Below are 16,011 nucleotides of genomic sequence, written 5' to 3'. Positions count from 1 at the left end.
CCCATAATGTTGTCTCCTCCAATACAGAGAACAGGAGAGATGAAGGCCATTCTGCCTAAAAAACCGCTAGCTTCTCCCCCTGAGACCTGTTCATCTCCGCTAGCTTGTATTCTGTCCCTACCCATTGTATGCTAGTGTAGAGCTGAGAGCCAAGGGGGTGGACCACCGGAGCAAAGCATGATGGAAAATATAGGACAGTTTTAAAGACATATTACACACTAGGGATCAGATTCTGTTTCATATTCAGATGACTATTAGGAGCTCCATATAGAAAGCCTGCTGGAGAAACAGTGATGATTCTTCTCATTTATATGTGTTGAGATATGAACATTGAAAGCATACTTTGAAGATTCCAAGATTCAGGAGGATATGATTAAGCCCCTTTAGTGAACCAGGCTGATGTTGTAGTGGAATACCTTGCATTGTGGAGGAATGGTGATTAACACACTATTAGAATGTCCCTGTATTGCACTGACAAGTATTAATCGCAAGGATTATGGTTTGTGTGTGTCTGTGTCTGTGTCTGGGTGTGTATGTCTGTGTGCTTGTCTGTATGTTTCTGTGTGTGTGTGTGTGTCTGTATGTGTCTGTCTGTCTATGTGTTTGTGTGTCTGTGCATGTGCGTGTGTGTGAAAGAGCAAATAACAGAGTGCTCTGTGTTTTTTCTTAGATTTCCCTGATGGTGACTAATATTTCAGAGGGCTGAGAGAACCAGAGAGAGAAAGAGAAAGATTTCTCAAACCTCTTTCATGAAATATTGAAAAGCAAAGTCTTTTCCTTATTTTTCTGTTTCCTGCGCAAGGCTTGGCTTTTAAGTATACACACTTTTGGTTTACTTTTCTTTGGGTTGAGGACGACACTTGGAGGGTGGAGTGTGTAAGTGTGCCTGTGTGTACATATATTCTGTATGAGTATAGAGATGAGAGGATGAGATCTCAGTGAGTCACTGGTCACTGGCAGTCATCACCCCTGCCCATGATATCTAACAGCATCCAGACAGAGAAAACCATCAGTCATGCACTCTTTCATACATTGAGTCAGTGTTCTCCATCTCTGCCTAGAGGTCCAGCGATGAGGACAGTGACAACTGAGTTGAGGGAAGAGGAGGAGCAATGAGTCGAAGAGAGAGATAGATAGATGGAGAGAGAGAGAAAGAGAAGAAGGAAGGGTGCCTGACAGATTCATCAGGGTTTGATTAATTCTTAGAGCCAGTATGGGACGTCGTAAACACTCTCAGAGTTCATTTCAACACTTGCCAATGTTTTACTCTGAGCAGGACAGATTTGACTGAAGGGCAGCATAAAATATTAAGCTCCTATTAGTTCAGATCAATACTCAGAATGTCAGATTAGATGGAGTGGAGATATATAGACTGTGTGGTGCGCAAGTTTAAATTTAGCAGCAGTTAAATTTGATGTAGCATATATTATTTTGGTATTGTAGTTAAATGTGTCTCTTGGGTCTATACTCGCCCTGGTTTGGACGAATGAGGTTCAGCCCATTACCATGTGACAGGTTGGATGGCGAGATGATGAAGATGAGTGAAAGTCGAGTAGTGATGTGTTATGTCAAATTTAATGCGATGTCGGAAGATTTGAATAAAATCCAGCTCCACCATGCGAGATTGATTCTGATACTTTAGGTTTGTCACATATTAAGGTTGGACAAGATGATTTCTCGCTTTAACAGGCTTTGCTTAAATGTTTTTTTGCCATGCACTTTCTCTCAGGAAAGTAAATAAATAAATAAACACGAACCCAAAAAAAAAAAAAAACAACCACAAACACTTTCTTCCATCTTGCCGGAGGCCAAACATATCAGACTAAAGGAAGTTAGATGAAGCCATTTCAATTTTATTTCAACAGCTCTGTCTTTCCCTATTTCTCTTTCTCACTGAGAGAAAAATATTCCATCATTACTCTACATAAGTAATGGCCTGTGGCTTGCTTCAAGCCTATTTATAGTCAATCTCCTGTGATCATTGAGGCAAAAGACATGCACTGCCTACTAACGAGATAGTGGTATTGTCTTTAATGTTGTTTTTGAGATACTCTACACCAGAGAGATCTTCTCTGAACTGCTTTGTCTGATAGCAAAGGACATTATATAGGGCTGATTAAAAATGAGGAGGGGCCTGCTGAGTGGCACAGTGGTAAATTACACCATGCGTCATCAATGGGGATTGTTAGTTCAAATCTCAGCGATGCCATCTGCTGAGTAGGGCATCACAAAGAACACAGATTATTCTCAGCCAGACAGACTAACCTCTGTGTTGTTCTGTTTCACTGAGGCATCTGCACATCTGCAGGCAGGTCTGTGGAAACTGCATAGGCCTCCACACCTACGCAGTTAGGCTCCACACTTCACCGTCAGAGGTGATACAAGGGCAGATGGACTCCTGGCCTAGGAGTCTGGCTCTCTCTCAACCCTTCACTGTGTGCATGTGTGTGTGTGTGTGTGTGTGTGTGTGTGTGTGTGTGTGTGTGTACGAGTATGTGCGAAATTCAGATTTTTTGTGAATACACGTTTGTGTGCGAAGGAGACATGTAGTGTTTTCAGGGCTATTAGTGCTAAAGCATTCCTTTTTTAAAAAATAAAGACTCTTTTCCCGTCTGTCGGGGTGTTCTGTCTGGCTGTATGGGTCATGGGCAAGGTTATTTGTGTGACCTCTAATGTTCACAGCTCAACCATTTTTGGAGCCATGTGTTTCTGTGACCTTTACATGAAAAGGAAAGACTTGGTGTCCCTCAGGAGCCATGACTGTTAAAGAGCAAAAACATGGCCTTTGTGGACGCCTTGAGTCTTTCTAACTCTCTCTGTCTCCATTTCTCTTTTTTTGACTTTTCACGTTTTGTCTCTTTGTACGTCTTTTCTTCTCTTGCTCTTTAGCTCTTTCCAATTCTTCTTTACGTTTGTCTCAAAATGTCTTTTTCTTTTTTTTTTAAGTTTCCTTATCTATGTTCTTCTTTATATTCTCTCTGTCTCTGTCTCCCCCCCCCCCCCCCCCCCCCACTTGTCTCAGCATCCAGTTGAGCCGTGACATATTTTCCTGAGGGCACAAACAGGCTTGGCATGCTCACTTGCTGTTGTTGTCAGGTCAGATGCCCATGCGGTGCCCCACAGTTCTCTTTCCGTCCCTCTCAGAGGCAAAAATCAGAGGGCTTTGTGATTTCTCTCTCTCTCACTCTCTCTGCTGAATCCCAAAACCCATCTGCATCACTGACCCACTCTGATCAGAATGTCTATTAGAGTGCATGGGGGGAATATATGAGTGAAGTGAATAATGAAATGATGAGCTGAGGCAGCCGAGGGGGGCAGGGAGGCGGCAAGAGATTGATAAAGGGAACAAGTCTACAAGCAATTGAAAAGTGTAAAAAAGGGAAATATGTTGTATGATATGCAGAGCGGGTTGTTACTATCCTCATATGTGGCAGTGCGATAAGTGGAGAGTGAATGCTTTTTTAAAAGTGTTACTTTCTTGGAGGATGCAGATGTGAACAGTTTGAACACCTCTTTCCCTTGTGTTCTGATTAGCATAACATTCCTTATATAGCTCACCTTTTATCCCCTTTCTCTGACACGCCCGTGACAGACACTATGCTGACATGTTCTGTTACCATGACAACCATACATATGTGCATTTGTGTGCCCTAAAACCATGTGCTTGGCCTAAAAACTGCCTTGTGTTGCATACCACCATAAAATTAGACCAGGAACAAAGACAGTAATTTTAAAAGAATCAGTTAATCAATAAAATGATTAATGCTGACTGAATTAACGTACATGTATGAAATACATATAAAATTGTGAGTATGAGTATTATTTTAATCTTTGTCTTCGTAGTTAATAAAACAGGAGACTGTTAAAAAGATCTTTGATACTGAATGTGAGATCAAACACATTTTAAATCACTTCAACTTAATAAAATTTCGGCCACTGAGATTTCTCTCTGTCTCTCTCTCAGCTACTCATCTGTTAGCCATTTTGATGTAGGTATATGTTTTCTTGACATAATGTCTCTTGATGTCTCTGTTTTTCATGTGTGGGCCAATTTGTGTGGATATCTTTTCTTTTCTTTTTTTTGTATACCACAGCTCAATTAATTCTTTGTACACTGGCCCCAGCCTCTCAGGAGAGATATGTCTGTATTTTCTTGTTTTTGTTTTATGTAACAGAGCGATAGCATCTGTTCTTTATAGTGTGTATGACCTGACTAGTCTTAAGCATTTTTACACTCAGTGCTTATGTTCCACATTTTATGCTTGTCCCAGATACCCTCTTGTTGTGTCATTTAATTCATTATTTTAGTCTAAGGAACATAAGACATTAGGTGCATTTAGGTCACTGGTCATGGCACTTGGAAACACACAGTGAGATGGTGACCTTAAGATTTTCCCCTCTCTCTCTCTCTCTCTCTCTCTCTCTCTCTCTTTCTCTCCTGCTTGCTCTCTCTGTGTCTTTCCTTACTCTCCAAGATATTAATTTGGTGAGCACATCTCATCTTTCACCCATCTCTCCCCTGTAATTGCTCATTCCCTCCAAAATTGAGTTCGCTGCTTCCTCGCCTTATGTATCTCACTGACATTTAGCAATTGCAGCTTAAAAAGCTTTAATCGTCCTTCATCATGTTTGTTGTTGGGTTACTGTGGCAACACAGCATGAGAGTTAATTTCTAAGTGATTTTTCACTGTCTCTCCCTCTGTCTCTCACTCTTCCTGTCTTTGCATCTCTCTTTATGTCTCTCTGTCTCTTTCTCTCTCTCTTTCCTTCTCTCCCTCCATCCATGTCTCTAAGTCCTTTCCTCTTCCCTCTCCCTTGTGAACACTTCCTCTACTCTCATCATTTTGATATGTTGTACACACTATCAGTCAGACCATCCAAAATCAATTAGATATGTTACGTCACCTCACTAAAACAGTTCACTGATTAGCAAGAATGACCATTGTTCATGTTGACTTGGCAGACAAGGCCTTGGTCTTCTGGACTTTTTGCGTTATTAGTCGTGGGTTGGATTGGCTCTGACGTAAGTATATAAATGGTCCGAGATGACCTTTTAGCACGTGTACTACATACACAGAGAACAGTCCGATTTTGACCGTTTGTGAGGAATCAGATACTTTGACAAATATCCAGACTGTCGTCTTTCTGTGTGTTGAGCCACTGCAAACCAAACAGTGCTTTAGGCTAATGGCACGCCGTGGACTAACAGGTATTCGCGGGCAGGGAGAAATTTATCTGGAAATGATAGTGTTGTTTCTGAGTGAACTACATTGTCCTTTGAGGGTAGTGTTGTTGAAAAAAAAAACACACACATAAAAAGCTGTTGTGACACTGTATTAACCTTTAGCCTCTGTCTGTGATACAACTGCCCATTACTGGAGTCTTCTCTGTGCTGTGGATTTTCTTAGACAGACAGAAGTTCATAGGAGACTTGATGGTAAAGTATGTGAGGGAAAAGCAAGGCAAGCAACAGCGGTCGTCAACAGAAATTTAGAAATCAAGTGAATACCACACCACAGCCAGCTCAAAAGATTCAGGTTTAATCCAGGTTTAATGCCAGTTCTGGGAAATGTGACACTCTCTACCTGTCCCCTCACCACTTCTGCTCATTAAACTCTGCTCGGGTTTTGACATTTTAGGGCTACGGTGTTAATTGGTTTTCTAATTAGTAGAGCACCTTTGTTTGCTCACCTGATATCGCCAAAATAACATGACAATGAAATTGTGTGACGAGAAAGCAGCAGATGGAGTTTCTTATATTTACCTACCTTTTTTCACTGATGGCAAAAGTGACCAAATGTCAAAGCACACAATTTTTTCACTTGTCATTCTACAGTTGCCACTGATAGAGATTTTATTAACAATAATTTTTGATTTACATCAAAGTTTTCCTTTTTTTTTTTAATATTCTTTGTCTGGCATACCTGACCTCGCTAGCTTGTGCTTTGACACAGTAGTTGAGAAAGTCACTGTCTGACAAAATAATATTTTTCTCGACTATTTTACCATGATAAATCACTGGCTCTGTAATCAGAGTTGAAAATAAATAAATAAAGTAAAATAATAATCATTTTGACAGTGCATCTGCAGAGACAAGCCTTATTGGCCAGAGCCTCTGCGAGTGGAGAGCAGGATGATGGTACCTGATGATAATACTGACCTACAATATAAAGCAAGATGCCATAGATTTACTGGAAGTCTAAGCATAGGTTATTTGCAGGACTTTCTGAGCACCATTCTATCGTTTTGATTCCGGGTAATCACAGAAGCCTGAAATGGAACTGAATCTTATTGGCTCCAGGTTCTTACGGAGTGATCCACAGCTGCATAACAGTGTTACATCACACATGTCATTTAGTACTGCCCTGATCCTGGTTTTGCCCACCACCCACCACCTGAGTCTGAGTGAACACCTGTGTGTGTTGTATGATCTATAGAAAAAAATAGTGATTGCTGCTGACTGTCCAACTCATTGGCCCAATGATGTGAGTCCAGATAATGACACGTGTGGTCTGTGTGTTTATTACACTAACTATAGGAAACTGTACACTATAACACTGCAGGAGATGGATCAATCATGCCACATGTAAAGAGGGTAATGGAGGTGATGGTATCAGTTAGCTGTACACATGGTCTAATCAGGGATGGCACAGGAGGTTTGTATGACTGAGGTGGATAATACCACTATATTGACCCTGCTGCTGGGATGATCCAGCAGCCTGACAAATCTCCTGTACTTTATCCCCAACAACCTTGCTCTCCCACTGGTCCAAACATTCCCCTAGCCAGCTTTCTCATGCCACCAATCCCACAAGCCGTCTGTGTTAAAAAACCCACGAAACATTTAAGCTGATGCCATCAAAGAACATTCACAGGGATGCTAGAAAGCTTTGCCATGATCACCCACATACTTCCCCAGAGAGAGAGAGAAAAAAAAAAACATTAATCTTACCATGACAAAAATATCACTGGCTTGGCAAAAGCCACTGGGTACATATGGGCTGTAAGAAGTGGAGTAATTATTGGTTTAATGTATTACATACATACTGTAATTATGCAAGGGGTTTTGGCAGATAAACAGAGACTGTGGGATGTGTCTCTTGCCTCATATCTTGTTATTCCTCATGTGTAGTTATACTGGAAAGCTTCATTTGCATTGTGCTCTTCATGACATTCACCACTCTAATGAGTCATCAGTGGCCAGAGTTTTAAGCTTTTCATTTAACATTTATTTAAGGACTGCTAGTTATTTTAGAAAAGCTAATGCATTCAAAAACATGCATAGTGTAACTGTTGAAAATGTCCTCAGTTCAAAGATCCCTAGAATATCATTCAGGCAATGACATTTTCCACTAATGCATGAAAGATGCTGAAAAACACCATGAAAATGATGCATGCCATATTGAATTTCCTTTTACAAGATTGTAATCTGGGAATCACATAAAGTAATATAATTAACACAGGGATTTAACTGTATTTTTAGATGCTCTCTTCCTCTCTTCTGTACCTGATGGTCTCTTTTCTTTTCACCCTTCAATATTTGTCAACACTCACAGAGTTCAGGCCAAAACCATTAACCGGATTTTCGCCTGCCGGTAAAGAAAGCAATCGTTTGGGCACCTGTTCCAACTAAGTGCTAATTCAGGGAACAAAAGCGCAGTGCTGGCCAGATGTGAGTAATGTGAAAACATCTCATTCGGCTGAGCTTGGCCAGCTGCCATCCCAGGTCGCAGGCTCTTGCTTATCCAATCCATCTTCAGTCTTTCTGTGTGTGGCCTTGCAAAGCTATTATCTCATGCCAGCTTAGGACTAACCTACGGCTACTGTAATGTAGGGCTGAGAGTAAAACAGCCTCCAGCAGCCAGGTGGTTTCCATGGTGGCCAAGCACTACTCTGCTCAGGTACTTGGACTGATAGTCCCTAATTGGTTTTTAGGCTAGCCTTTTGTCATTTATATTCATCTCACCTCTGATGGGAAATGAGATGTGGGACAAAGAAAAATTAAATCCTTTGGCTTCTCGTGGAAAGGAGACTAATGATACAGACTTGCAAATGGTCTGGTTTGAGAGTGAGGGGAAGCTTGAGGTGTGTTGTAAAGCCATGAGTGAGACACACTTGAACGTAACGAAATGCCACAGTACTCAGTACGATTAGTCAGATCACAAATGTCCATCCCAACCAGGAGTCCTCACACACACACACACACACATACACACACACACACACATTCACACCCTACCACTGTCATGTTGTGGTGGTAGTAGGACAGTTTTAACTGTTCAGGCATCAGGTGATATCTACCCCCACTCAGACAGAGTGGCAAAAAAATAAAATTATAAGACAATAATTGTATTGGCCTAAGGTAAAGTTAACCAAGCACAACAAAACTATTCAACACTGCTATTTATTTACTTAAATAAACACATTATGGTCCAGATATGATCAACAGATGAATTCTATTTCATTGTTCGGCTCACAGCAACAAATAAGGGTCAGAGTCTCTTTAGGCTTAAACGAGGTAGGTCTGCCGCTCGGAGAAAGGTTTGTGGTAACCGCGGTAAAAACGGGGAAAAAACTGTTCTTCAGTTAAAGTCCACTTCGAGTAGCCTGCTTACAACAGAAACAATTTCAGAACAAAAATTAACATGATAAGGATAACGCAGGCCTCAGATTTTCCGACTTAACTTAGAATTTCAGCTGCAGGATTAAATTCAGTTCAATTCATTTTAACACCAACACATACACAAGGCAACCCAGGCAGTAGAGGGAGATAAAAAAGGACAAAAATTTAAATAAGCAGGAAATAAAACAATTACCCCAATGAAACCCTCCCAGTAGAAATCCTCCCCGGTAGCCTACATTTTCGGCTTCCTATTTGAATGGTCAGCGATTTGCCTGGACAAAAAGAGGCAAGACCGCAATATCAAACACACCACTGCTGTGTCACCTGCTGAAAAATGATAAAAACAATTCACAACAGAAATGTGAAGCAGAAATGTCATGACGGAGCTTAACGGTGGACAAAAAAAAGGCCGCAGAATGAACAAAAGGCTGCTCTCTCAATAGTACACACAAAACCTGCTTAGCGCGTCCTGACAACGCAGCAACCACAAGCGAACCAGGAACACTCAGGTGTGACAGGTATAGGAAGTGAGAGAGAGCGCCACAATGTTATCTGGGCCGGTATTTATAAACAATAATCATTACCCGTATGCAGACACCATGTTTTAGAAAATATATTATTATAAATCAACATGGTTTTATCGCAGGTCTGTGCGGTTGACATGCATCCATAGAGCATAGAAGGTATTGACAGAGGCTGCTGTTGTCATGTTTCAGGTTAGCCAGGACTCATCACATGATGTGCTAATTACCTACCTCTTCTGTTGTGTAGTTCAGTTTTCTGGGAGAGTCACAAAAACCTCACAAAGAAATTTTCCAAAATGCTGTAAAGGAGAGAAATGAATGAAAAGAAGGACCATGCTAGAGATTGAGAAAGAGAGATTGAGAGAGAGAGAGAGAGAGAGAGAGAGGGAGGGAGGGAACGGGTGATTAGAACAGGAACAGAGTACTGATTAGAGCTGAGCGCTCACTCATCACTGCCAGCTTTTATCCTCACCAATTCTGTCCATTACACCTCATCCCAGAACCATTAGTCTCCACACAGACACGCACGGAAGAAGGAGGGCCTTATCTCTTCCTCTGATCTGCAAAGACTCTCTCTTGGCTTTTTTCAGTGAAAGACAGGCATCACGGTCTTCCACTCTGTTTGGGTCGATGAGAAGTTGTCCGTGGAGCTTATGGTGTGTGTGTCTGTGATTGTCTTTTGATTCTGTGAGATAAGGCATGAATGGTCAGGGTTGGTCAGACATGCAGGAAAGGTTCAGTCTTTAATGGACACTGTAACGAAGGTGTGTAATGGTGTGTCTTTTTTTTTTTTTTTAAGCACAGTTTGTCCCAGAGTGACTACTTAAGGCTCTGAGAAGATTTGTTGAATTTGGAGAGATTTGAATTTGACCTACTTTTCCTAGCAACCACTCCTGCACGTAGCAGAGCCTCTTTGACGTCAATGACTCTCCCCACGTGTGTTAGTGTGTGTGTGTGTGTGTGTGTGTGTGTGTGTGTTTGCACACATCACTGTAGCCTCCTCTCAGATCTTTTAAACTTGTCTTTGGGGTAGGTTATATATGGGGACAAGAGCATGTTTTTTGTTTGTTTGTTTGTTTTTCCTCTTTTGGAAGTTGTTTTTTTTTTGCCAGCCAGTTGTCAACCCTGTTCTCTTCCCAGCTATATTTGAGACTGCAGTTTCTAGTAGCCATGTCAGGTGGAGCACAGCACAGGAACTAGTTAACAGTGTTCAAATCCAAAAAACAGTAAATGTTGTTACGACAAAGAGACTTCCTTCACATTAGAAATCTCCTCACATTCTCTTACTCTGTTTTCCTTATGAGTCCAACTCATACATCTCATACAATGTTTTATTACCAGTTAATTACATGCTTTGTCTTTGCTTATATTATCTACATATCACTTACAAAAGCACCATTGTAACTTTTTGTTGTTGATGATGATGATGATGATGGTGATGGTGATGGTGATGATGGTTAGTAGTAGTAGTAAGAGGAGGAGGAGGAGGAGTAGTAACTACAGATTAATGAAGCAAAAGTTAATTAATCAACAGCAGTAATAATTAACCTAGATGCCCTACATTTTCTACCCTCTGTACTACTCTATTACACATCCAGATTTATAGGTCATGTGATGAGCCTGGAGCTTTACTGCCATGGCTGTTCACAGAACATTTTATGGAGGCTCGGAGCACTGGGTCATGTGAGGTGTCATACGTGCTTTAGCCCTGGGCTAACAACAGCTCATGGGAAAATCCCTCTTGTGTGTCTCAACCCCTGTATCCCTGCAGAACCCGTCTCAGGTCGGCACAGCACTGCAGGTCTTTTATAACCTGGGAAATCTGAGAGAGACCATCAGTAATGTGGTGGATGGATACCATGCCAACATACAGGACAATGTCACCACTGCACTGGACATTAAAGTTCTGACTCAACCGACCAACACCAGAGGTATGTTGTGTCTTTATGTGTATATGTTTGTGTTTGTGTGTTATTTATAAATACATGTATGTTTGTCTGTTGTGTCTAACACCTTGTTTTGTTGTGTGCAGGTGCCCCAGGCAGGGCAGCAATGCCAACTCCAGGTAACACTGCTGCTTTCCGAGCAGCTCTCTGGACCAACCTGGAAAAGCTGATGGACAACATTTATTCAGCCTGTGCTCAGGTATGGTTCCAGAAACATCTCACACTCACACACCGGCGCGCACACACACACGCTCACACTCACGCAGGCACACAAACACTCACACAAGCACACACACCTCCATACATACTGTCTCTGTGCAGCAGTTATGCAAACTGTGTTATTATTCAGCACTTTTGTTATTGTTGTTTTTTAGGGCAGAATTGCCAATAGAGATTCTTAGTAGGGATGTCCTGATCAAGTTTTTATGCCCCTGATCCCGATCCGAGTCATTTAACATTGAGTATCTGCCGATACCACGTCCCGATCCGATATTTGTATTTTGCTAGGTAATACAGTTGCACGGTGCACTTATCACGTGCATTAAATTTATCAAAATCAATTGAGTGTATATGCTTGACAACTGAATAGCAAATGCATTAAGAAAAAAATTGCCTGCGGCCAAGCTGTTCCTTTTTTTTTATTTTACAAAATAACAAAGTAAACCTTCTTGTAAAGCTCCAGTAGAACAGTGTCTGAAATGTAGTGTCGAGAGGGCGTACTATGGGAGTTATACCAGAAAATATACGTAAGTGTTCGATTTCATTTAATCTTACAACAGTTCAAGTGGTTAAGTTGTCTTCCTGTCAGTTACTTTGATACTTCTTGTGAAAGCCTTTTTTTTGTATGCTATCGCTATCAATAGCGTTAGTTACGCGACTGTATTGCTCTCTGTGGTCGTTAGTTTAGGCTAACTCTCATATCACATACAGCTAAAGCGTTTGGTCTTTCAATGTTGAAATAATGCATTCATTGGTTGTTATTAGAAGCCTTGAGGATTAATGTCGTCGGAGTATGCTGACCTAAAAAACGTTCAAATTTAAAAGTTAAAAGAAAACCCGTTCGCCTGGAACGTTCGCCTCAATTTGCCGAATGTGAAAGCACCTCTGTATTCGCTACCACATGGGCTTGTCATCCAAAGCGATTAATTCAGTTACCCTCTCGGTAATCTTTTGGCCTTGTCGCAGTCTTGAGGAAATATCTCTTTCCTTTTAAAACTATATCCTTCAGTGTGTTTTGCTTCGGATCAGCCTTTGCCTTAGTTACCTGAGTGAACTCCGTGTATTCAGCTGAGTGTTTATTTTTTAGGTGCCATATCAAAGTGGTAGTAGCCTATTGAACGCATCTCTGTTACTACCGCCGCGCGGAATACTGGCATTGCAAACATAACAAGTGGCTGTTGGACTGCTGTCGTTTCCCAATTTAAAACATATCCACACTGCAGACATTTCAGCCACGTCCTGTCACAAATCATGCTCTGCGTTTAGGACACCTGTGTGACAACTGACGTAAATTAAAGGATCGTGCTTAGGGTCGTGCTCAGTAAAGCCGATACCCATCAGTTAAAAAATGCCTCGATCAGCCAAGAGACCCATCTTTGAGATCGGATCGGGACATAGCTCTTAGTCTTAATGCCGTGCATGAAAAGCACATAGAATTATTTTGTTTTGCATCTGGACTTTGTCTTTGTGCAGGTTCAGCATCTTCAGAAGGTACTGACAAAGAAGAGGGATCCAGTCACCCATGTGTGTTTTATCGACGAAATTATCAAGGTAAGAGGTCAAATGCACTGTGCCTGTGCTAATGCTCTCCTTCGGGAAGCGTTTTGTGAGATGGCTTTAAAAATTAATTTGTTTGACGTTGAACGTAACCAAATATGTATTTAACAGTCTCTGTTTGTGTATGGTTGTTGGACACCACAAGGGCAGTCTCTCACCAGAGCCATCCAGTAAGCCTGGTTCTGCATATTGAGTATGTCCTTGATATGGTACCGTGTATTTACAAGCTCTTATGTATGTGAGTGTTGTGTCCTTGCCTGGAGCTTCATGCATATCTGGATTGCTTTTGCTGGTTTTCTTCTTGCTGGTGCATTAGCACCAAATGAGATACCAATTGAATGTATGCTGGGGGCTAGCCTCTGGATGAGAGTGCGGACACAGAAACGGAGACACACACACGCACATAGAGACCAGTAGCGTTCTTTTTTGTCAGTACTCTGTGAGTGTGTGCATTTGATATGTGTGTGTATCTGCGAGTAGGTGTCAGAGGGTCATGTAGTGAAATAGTCAAATGGTGCTCTGTCATTTTGTCATATCAGTAGGCCTCTACTTGTTAGTACCTGTAGTGTCTAATGAGGCTCATTAAGGATCATGATTGAGTGTCTGTCTGCTGTGAGGAGAGAGGAAGAGTCTAAATGGCAGTGTGCACTAAAGCTTCATACATTAATATTTTCTTAAATATTCCCTAGTGTTTCAGTCCTGAGATTGAAATACGTATGAACAACCAACATGGTGTTAACACCGTGTTTTGGGTGATTTCTAAGACTACCCCTGCTTTGGTGCTAACGCTGATTTGTTTACGCAAAGCCCAGTGTTCGAGATAGAGATGCTCCACAGTAACAAAGGGAGGGACACAGAAATACTCCATTGCTAACTCTATGGTGTTTTCTACATCATTACATTAGCACCAGAGCACTGTTATTAGGAAGGAAGTGAATACATTTTGAGACTGAGCACTGTAATGTCACAATTTGAGATGCTTTAAGCAACGTTGTGTGCATTCGCACAGCTTCAGCAGCTGGAAGGATTGAACCATTGTTCCTCAGCTCAAATCTCTTTCTCCATTTCTATTTTTCTCTCTCTTTTCCTCTTGTTCTCACTCAATTTCTTTTCCATCACCTTGTTTAACACCTGCTAACAAGCTCAAGCACCCAATACCCATCTTCTCCCCTTAGCAAAACTTCTCTCCCCCCCTCTCTCCCTCCCTCTCTCTCTCTCTCTCTCTCTCTCTCTCTCTCTCTCTCTCTCTCTCTCTCTCTCTCCCCCTCTCATGTATGCTGTGCAGAGAGCTGAGCTGAGTAAACATTTAGCCCTGTGATGTGCCACACAGATGCTAATCAGCTCTAGCGCCCCTCGAAAATGGAGAATCTCAGAGAGGAGATTGAGATCTATTCAACAGGGACCGAGAGTGGTGGGTGTTTCTATGGAAACACCCTGTTCTCTGGTGTGACTTCACAGAAAGTTTTGGACTTAAGTGTTTTGTGTGTGTGTGTGTGTGTGTGTGTGTGTGTGTGTATGCATTTCACATTGGTCTTCATCCATTGACCTGAGAAATGTCCACTTTCCCTCTGTTTTTACTGTGGATCATTGGAATAAATAAATGTGAGAAAATAGATCAATAGATGTGATTTGTTCCAAATATACAATCTGATGTTGAAAATGTCATGAAAAACCTGTAGGTATGTTCCATAACAGAGCATCTTCATTCACACGCATGCTAACCTGCTCTGAAAGGCAGGTTTTTTTCCTCCTCTGATCATGTCTTTATGAAGGAGAGCTTGAATGACAGGGAGTAGTGTGTAGCACTGCGTACCTTGTCACACTAAATGACTGGCAGTATGTCACTGTAAAACTAAAAGACCTGTCATGAGTGGTTCAAAGAGGTGTCTGTCAAGCATGAAGACCTTATGAGTGGTGCGCTGGCTTTTGAAGGGTGGGAACTGAGGTTCATTGTTCCAGTGTAAACACTAATACAATACATGCGTGCAATGTTAGCTGTTTTTTGTTTTTGTTTTTGTTTGTTTTCTAGCTGAAGCTGGAAGCATGTCAGTACTGAAGTTCATGCCATTATTATAATTGGTGTGTGAGTACAGTGTAACAGACATGAGCATGTATTTGAACTGGATCCGTAACTTAGAACTGTTGATATGAAGCGGGTCTGCACAGAGCAGTACTTTGTTTTGCTCAGATCTGCTAAACAAGGTGGAGATTTGAAGAACGAGGGATACGTGTGAGGGATGGGTGTGATGGCAATGCTTTTGTCTTCGCTACCGCCTGCTTGACTCTGCTCAAACTCCTACAACCTCACACCTTTATTTGTGGTGAAACACACACACACACACGCACACAAAGTCTAAAGCAAGGCTGTAAACAGCAACATGTTTGAAAACAGACTTTACATCTCAAATCCCAGCTGCTTCCATATCGTGTAGTCTCCTGTCAATTTGGCTTGAGTACATTCATACACACCTTCTCATTACCACCAACTGTCTTGAATTTAAAATGCAATCACACTGAAACCGTGACCAAAAAGACGAGAAGACACACATTCCAAGCTTAGTTTGTGCAGGATAAAATCTTTGATTAATGCGTTAATGTTGTGAGTTCAGTGTTGTAAGCTGTGTACTGTGAATCCACTCCTCACTGATGTTGTGACACTGACAGATGGACATGCAAAAAGGTTTTTCAACAGCATGGTGTTTGAAAATGTGAGAGGGTTGGGGAGTGACAGGGTTCCAGGTTTGAAGTGGATGAGGTACTGACCTTGAGCTCTGTTTGATAATCGCTGTATTGGTGAGATTCGGTGTTACGAGCAAGAGCCATTAGGGGATTAAATCCCCCCCAAACACACACACACACACACACACACAAACAAACACAGCACGTGCGACACGGTCAAACACATATACACACATACCGACTCCTTATCCTGCCCAGGAAAGACTAACCCAGCTTCTACCCATTAATTCATGTACCACCAACACATTTTGTTTGTGTGTGTGTGTGTGTGTGTGTGTGTGTGAGAGGTAGAGAGAAAGAAAATACTGATTGCATCTGATTGGATTAAGAGGTGAAGAGGGCCATGCTAGCAGGTCCTTCATGTGTCTTTGTCCTTCCCTTAACTTTATTGGCTTTATATGCA

The 16,011-nt window shown here is 41.6% G+C and overlaps 1 protein-coding gene across 1 annotated transcript in view; it reads left to right on the top strand.

The window, feature by feature from the left end:
• Window positions 1–16,011, top strand: part of cog5 (component of oligomeric golgi complex 5) — a 70,847-nt gene that overhangs the window by 30,683 nt on the left and 24,153 nt on the right. Inside the window, exons 8-10 of the mRNA XM_030780345.1 lie at window positions 10,919–11,078; window positions 11,180–11,292; window positions 12,786–12,863. Of these exons, the coding sequence (XP_030636205.1) occupies window positions 10,919–11,078; window positions 11,180–11,292; window positions 12,786–12,863 (351 nt within the window). The remainder of the gene's footprint in view (window positions 1–10,918; window positions 11,079–11,179; window positions 11,293–12,785; window positions 12,864–16,011) is intronic.

Source organism: Chanos chanos, chromosome 1 (genome assembly GCF_902362185.1).
Source record: "Chanos chanos chromosome 1, fChaCha1.1, whole genome shotgun sequence".
Taxonomy (NCBI): Eukaryota; Metazoa; Chordata; class Actinopteri; order Gonorynchiformes; family Chanidae; genus Chanos; species Chanos chanos.
This window is presented reverse-complemented; position numbering and strand designations above follow the sequence as displayed.